The sequence below is a fragment of the Cydia splendana genome, chromosome 15, assembly GCF_910591565.1.
Source record: "Cydia splendana chromosome 15, ilCydSple1.2, whole genome shotgun sequence".
NCBI classification, from domain to species: Eukaryota; Metazoa; Arthropoda; class Insecta; order Lepidoptera; family Tortricidae; genus Cydia; species Cydia splendana.
Genome location: NC_085974.1, coordinates 11,650,370 through 11,656,749, shown reverse-complemented (window position 1 = coordinate 11,656,749; position 6,380 = coordinate 11,650,370). Strand labels below are relative to the sequence as shown.

Genomic DNA, 6,380 nt, shown 5'->3' with positions numbered 1-6,380 from the left:
AATTTTACATCAAACAAAGTACGACCTATGAATACCGCTCTTATTTAACGTCAGCTAGCTCGATGAGTTAATAAATATTACATAGAATTATCCTCTACCGAGGTCCATAAATAATGTTCCAGTTAATTTTGTACGTGCCTCCGTGCGGTAGAGGTCAAGTTGCATTTTAAATATTGTTCTTATGAAAGTAATTGATTGGTTCGTTTCTTTGTTTAATGTAGGTACATAATGAGCGCTCGAGCAATGTATTTTAGTCATACTAGTCCTTGACTTCTACGCTTTTGAAAGATGAATGTGTTGCGAACGAAGGTACCTACAGTATATTGCGAGCTATGATTCTATTCGCGACATTTCAAATCATGTCGCTTGCCTGTTGTTAAGTGTAGGATCCCTGTTATAGGCTGTTAAAGTCCCTATGTAATTAATAAGTAAGAAATTTATTGGGATTTCCAAAGACACCAATCTAAAGATTTTATTAGATTGAAGAATAGAAAGATGCACCGCGTTGTTCGTATTTTATGTTAGTACATTTCAAGTTTATCAATCATTCCTTTGGTATTTTAATGGGAACCCAAGTTAAATTCGAGTCAACACCCGCTGGTGGTGTTGTTACTTCCAGCTGTACTTTGACGCCTGAAAAAATTCAACTTAATCAATTTCTATAATTGGCGCTAAATGTTTACAATAACAAAAAAGTCAACTTTTTCTTAGCCAGCCTCAAACAATGGAATGAGTATTGGGTTAAGTAATAAGGTATTTTTACCTTTGTTAAGTAATTTAATTACGTCATTGAAATCCTTGATTCCTCCATCATTGCATTGTCTCTCTTGGCAATCTGCGGATAAATATTAAGGTTTTTATTTAAAACTATTATATGCCCTTCCTCGGGCCTCAAACTACCAATCTCTAATATATTCATACCAAATTTCATCTACATTAATATCGGTTCCGCGGTTAAAGCAAAAGTTATTTTCGCATTAATAATATTAAATATGGATGAGTTAAACAGTTGGGTGGATTTCAGCACAAAAAATTTCACCATACAAAAAATAATTTTTTTTAAATGTTTAATTTAACACGATTCTAGCTGGGTAAAGTAATGGGGGGCTGTATATTGAGGATATGTATGGTATTTATACAATCATTTGTGGCTTATATTTGAAGTTATCGCTTTCGGAAAATAAAAACGCAAGATGGTGATGACAACCATGGTATGGTAATGACTCTTTTATAGACGGTAATGACACTGCATGTACGGTAATGACGATTTGGGAACTATAGCTGGTCAAGCAGATCTTGTCAGTAGAAAACGGCGGCAAATTTGAAAAATGTAGGCGCGAAGGGATATCGTCCCATAGAAAATTTGAATTTCGCGCCTTTTTTTACTGACAAGATTTGCTTGACCAGCTATAATTTACATATGTATTAAAAACGTATTAAAAAAACAAAAACTTTTTTTAATTGTAAGACTTTAGAACTTTAATAAACATTACAAATAACATGTTTTTGAACATAAGACTAGCTATATAAATTATTTTTAGAAAATTATAAAAAATACATTTTATTCATATAAATAAATATATAACAAGTATTTTTATTGTATAATTTTAAATAATTTATGTTTCGAAATAGGCAATTTATGTATTCATTTATTTTTTTGGGTTTTTTCAATGTTAAATCATATTAACAATATTGTACTCTTATTATCAGTTTAAACCCGCATCTTCTTTTATCTACTGCATAACTTGGTATTTATGTCATATTATAAAATTACTGGCTTACCAATGAGCTTAATTTTTATGATATATTACTTTTTTTTTGATAGTTTGATTCATTGCACAAATTTGTATTTTTGTTGTTTTATTAATTAACTTTAAAAATAGCTATAATGATTTAAATCCATATATATGTTGTTTAATAGCTAAACATTAATATATAATCAGTGTTTTATAAGTTGCAAGACCCCTACTTGTAATGCATGTCATAAGTTACAAAATGTTAGGTATTGGGTCCGGTGACTACCCAATGGTATAATTATTAATTGCTGTAATTATATACATCAATTAATATAATATTATCAAAAAACATAAAGCCATCACGATAGTGAGCCAGTACCGTAGCCTATGGTCGCTTAAAACTTAATATATGTTGCTTGTTTAAATACTTTGTTTTAACACGACTAACATGCAATTACAGACTCTAAGTTGCACGATTTACATTATTAGATTATAAAAAAAACATTTGTATGTTCTAAGTTCTAAATGACCTAAATTTTGCCTACTTCAGTCAAAATGTTAATTAAAAACTAAGCATCCTCTAGTGTGAAAGAAATAGTTATATCTTCTTCTACATTTATTCTACATTTATAAGGTAGACATTATATAGTGTTAGAAGACATAGAGAACGTTTTTCAAACATACAGCTTAATTTCATAATGAATTATAGCAAAATAACTAGAAAAGTTTCTGAGAACCGTCATCACCATACACATGAAATCATCACCGGTCGTCATTTTTTCCCGGTGATGATGGGTATGGTGTTGACGATTTGAGAGTTTCTTGTTTTTATTTCTAGAATACGAATAATAGTAGTTAATGTCTATGCTACACAATAAACTTCATGTAGTTTGCCATTCATTTCAGTAATTATTTCTAATATATCATTTGTAACTTTTTTAAACCAAAGCATAACGGTGATGATGCTCTGTTGTGACAAACTACGTTTTACAAATTTGTTCGTAATATTTCTCACGATTCAGTGATGTGACTTTATAGTGAAATCATTTTTGGCATTCTATACTAAAGTGAAAAATAGGGCAAGGACCTTTAGCGGTATTTCGTTGTTCATACACCGAGATAAGCTCACATTGACATTACCATGACGGTGTTGACGAATATTCGTGACAAAATTTTGAATATTTTTAAATGTACTTTCTCGGTGAAGGAATTATTGCACATTTTTTCATGTGTTAAACAACAACATGGAAAAGATATAAGTAAAAGAAAAATCGCAATCGTACGATAGGTATGCTATAATTTTCACTGCAAACAAAAAGGTTCAGATTTTTCCGGTCGACGGTGATGATTTTAGACACATAAAACATTTTATATAAAAAAAACTATTAAGTTATTGGAGATGGTAATTGAAGGAACATGAAGATAATAGTTCTTAAAAACATATAAAAAAGTTGCAACTCGCACAACCTACTAGTTTTTTTTATAAAGACCGAACCATAAGTTTTCGCTGGATTTTGAAATCCACCCAGTTACGACTATAGTTAATTATTGAGAGTAAAATGTTCTTCCGTCTCCTTATCACAAAACGCAAGTATAATATCCAAGATTGTATCAGTACCTATCTACTGTTCTAGACTAGATATGAATAACTACTTTTTATCATTAAAAAAATAACATACCTCTGTTAGCTGTAAATAAATAATCAAAATCATAGATTTACGTAAAGTTTAACTTATATCAATTTTTTACCACTAACATAATAATTATGTTAATGAAAACTTACATATAATATCTTCGAGATCCCATAAATCCTGTTTTACCAATGGACGATTAGGATCCTCATCAGTGGTTGAATCGATTCCTTAGAAAATTTCACAAAATATTAAATAGAATGTCCCAACATAATCAAAAATATATAATCGATCGAAATAAAAACAGGATCAAAATTGCAATCCGGGAGTGCCGGCAGAAATGAAAACTCAATTAGTGTCTTACGTCTTACGGTCACGTGACACCTGTTACGAGTTTAACATTTTTTCCCCATCACAAAAAGTGCACAGCGCCGCTAAAGAAGTTTTCACTTCAATAAGTATTAGAAACATCTATTTTTATTCAGATTAAATCATTATCTGTGGTTATTTTACTGTCTTAAAAATAAAATAAAACATTGAGCCGAATAATAATTGTCTGTAATAGGTACATTCACACATTCAAGATGATTATTTTCATATAAAAAAGAAACTAATCAAATTAAATCATTAAGGAACCTAATAAATATCTCCCTCTGCTTATCACAGCGGCTAAATACTAAATAGCCGTTGTTAAAACTGTGTATATTTAATTATGATAGTTTTTAAATTATCTCATATTTCAGTTATTGGCCTACACTATAAGCAGTTCGAAAATTCGTGCGTTAAGTCTCATCCAACCGAGAGTTATACTCGTAGTTAAAACTTAGTCAGGAAAAACGGTTTTTATATTGATTATACCGTTTTGGTGAACAGTAACCATGAGACCGGATAACAAAACTTACTGTTACTCGTGGTAAAATTATCTTGTTTCGATTTTTTATCAAAGTCTTCTAGAGCTTGTATAAGATCTTCCATGTATAAAGGCCGCTTTCGATTATCTAGTAAAAAAGAACACTCTTTATATTCTGTATACAACAATATATACTTAGTTTTCTAGTCTAGTAAATTTTATACAAATTTAGTTTTAGTTATTTTAATTGTAGTTAGTGTAGTTTTAGTTTTATATTCCTGTTTATCTCCTTTAGTAATTTATATTAATAAATAATGTTACTTAACGTTATTATCAAGATGAAAACTTTTTAAATATGAATAAATTATTTAAGAACATAAATTATAAAATTTATACATATGATTTGTAGCAGCTACCTGTAATTATTGTATTTTCCGTTGGTCGCGAAGTTAGTAGATCGCTCATTGTGGTAGTAGACATACTCGTCGAGGTTGTTGTTGTTGTCACTGTTGTGGAAGTGGGAGATGATGTTGTAGCTGTTTCTAAAAAGTAGGTAAATATCTAAATTAATAAGTAAATTAAATACTTCAGTATTGTGGGCGTTTCTAAAAAATAAATATCTAAATGAATAAGTAAAATAAATACTGCTTACTTCAGTAATAAGATTGATTGACATGCTTCATGGAAATACGTTATCTTACAATAAAATATATAGAGTAACAGAATTTTAGGTGTTGAAATGTGCATCCCTTCAAGTTAAACATGAAAGTTACGTGTATGCTAACTTACCAAGATTTTCCCCTGAACGTCCTGAAACAGTAAAATAGTCACTGTAATTAAGTAAATATCTTAGTTTAAAATCCTAATAACTATCGCCAGGTTTCATTAAAAATTTTAAAGTATTTTTACACTTCACACATAAATAATATTCATTTACAAAAAAATGTTTGTTGAATATTTATAGACATTTCCTAATTTATAGATTTAAGTTATTTATACGCCTACCTAATGGACGATGTGCTTCTGTCTGAAAGTTAGGGTTCGCTCTCAACCAGTTCATGTACTGGTTAGAAATTTGTGGCGGTTTATCTTGCGTTCTCTCATAATGTATTTCAATCGCATGGTTTGGGAAGGCATCTGCAACAAAGTGACAATTTTAATGTGTGAACCGCTTTAAGGTGACGAAAGAATAATAATTGGAATAGTTTAATGTAACTAAGTATTTTATGGCCACAGATGATAATACCAATAGGTTTATTACTTATTTGAAAAATACACATACATGATGGACAACGGCCGATTTCCGATTTCAAATTAGATTCAATGTTTTGTTTTAATTCCGTGGCAAAATGATATCTAGGCGTATCTAACCAACTTAGAATCGCAAGGCGTAAGTTTTCGACAAAAAAGTGACCGCATTTTAATCACCCAAATTATTACCTATAACTTTCGTGCTTCCAAGATCGTTGGTTGGACTGTATATGATATTGGCTGGATCCTCCCTTACCTCTATAAGCGTACACAAAATAAATAAGTAGAAGTTGATCATACAATATTTCACTTACTTCCTAGGTGCGTTAAAGTCTTCAGATCGACTGTTTCCGAAAACACCTTCCTCAAGATGTTATTTTGTGATGGAAGGTACTTAACTGAATTGTAATTATAAAATGACGATGAAACAAAACACATTACGTGAATAAAAAATATCATTGTCTTATTCTTATGTTTAAATTGATTTAACGTCATTTCGTACCTTCGTGACATTTTACATTAACAAAAATAGTATGCGATACACAAAAGGTTATCAATATAAACATGTCTAAATCTGGTTTAATTTCATTGTTTTTATTCGGCAGCAACTCGAACACAATAATATTTCTTGATTCTGAATGCAATAGTAAAACTAGCGTATAAAAACATCAAAAGTTGTGAAATGCATCAAGTTTTACGGTTTTGTCGATTTAAAAATAAAGATTACAGCAAAAGATTTTCCAACATAAAGTGAATAAAATGTACGTAGGTAGGTACATTTTATTCACTTCTTCTTTCTCTTTCTCAAAAAATATTTAGCTAAATACATATATTCAGATGCAGAACGGCCACATCATTTGAAGGAGCTGAAAATCAAAACTACAAAGGGTACCTAATGTAGTCGTACTTAGT

General features: G+C 30.1%; 1 protein-coding gene across 4 annotated transcripts; it reads right to left on the bottom strand.

The window, feature by feature from the left end:
* Nucleotides 1–418: 418 nt before the first annotated feature.
* On the bottom strand, nucleotides 419–6,128 carry LOC134797269 (uncharacterized). Of its 4 annotated transcripts, none has more exons than XM_063769492.1 (9): nucleotides 5,971–6,128; nucleotides 5,783–5,866; nucleotides 5,223–5,354; nucleotides 5,007–5,027; nucleotides 4,634–4,759; nucleotides 4,270–4,365; nucleotides 3,520–3,597; nucleotides 764–835; nucleotides 419–633 (listed from the first exon to the last, which is right to left on the bottom strand). In XM_063769492.1, exons 1-9 carry the CDS (start codon nucleotides 6,032–6,034, stop codon nucleotides 545–547), a joined length of 762 nt encoding a protein of 253 aa, XP_063625562.1. In that variant the 5' UTR covers nucleotides 6,035–6,128; the 3' UTR covers nucleotides 419–544. The 4 variants fall into 4 exon arrangements, with proteins under 4 accessions (XP_063625562.1, XP_063625565.1, XP_063625561.1 ...); XM_063769495.1 differs by lacking the exon at nucleotides 5,783–5,866 and adding an exon at nucleotides 5,658–5,726 and having other exon boundaries at nucleotides 5,959–6,109; XM_063769491.1 differs by having other exon boundaries at nucleotides 5,783–6,109.
* Between the last annotated feature and the right edge of the window lie 252 nt (nucleotides 6,129–6,380).

Bases quoted from the DNA above. Each gene is read 5' to 3' on its own strand.
- LOC134797269 (XM_063769491.1), bottom strand. From the start codon at position 5,981: ATGTCACGAAGGTACGAAATGACGTTAAATCAATTTAAACATAAGAAT. The intron at 5,355-5,782 runs GTAAGTGAAATA...ACTTTGTTGCAG, and splicing joins GACTTTAACGCACCTAGGAA to ATGCCTTCCCAAACCATGCG. The intron at 634-763 runs GTAAAAATACCT...GAATTTTTTCAG, and splicing joins AATTAAATTACTTAACAAAG to GCGTCAAAGTACAGCTGGAA.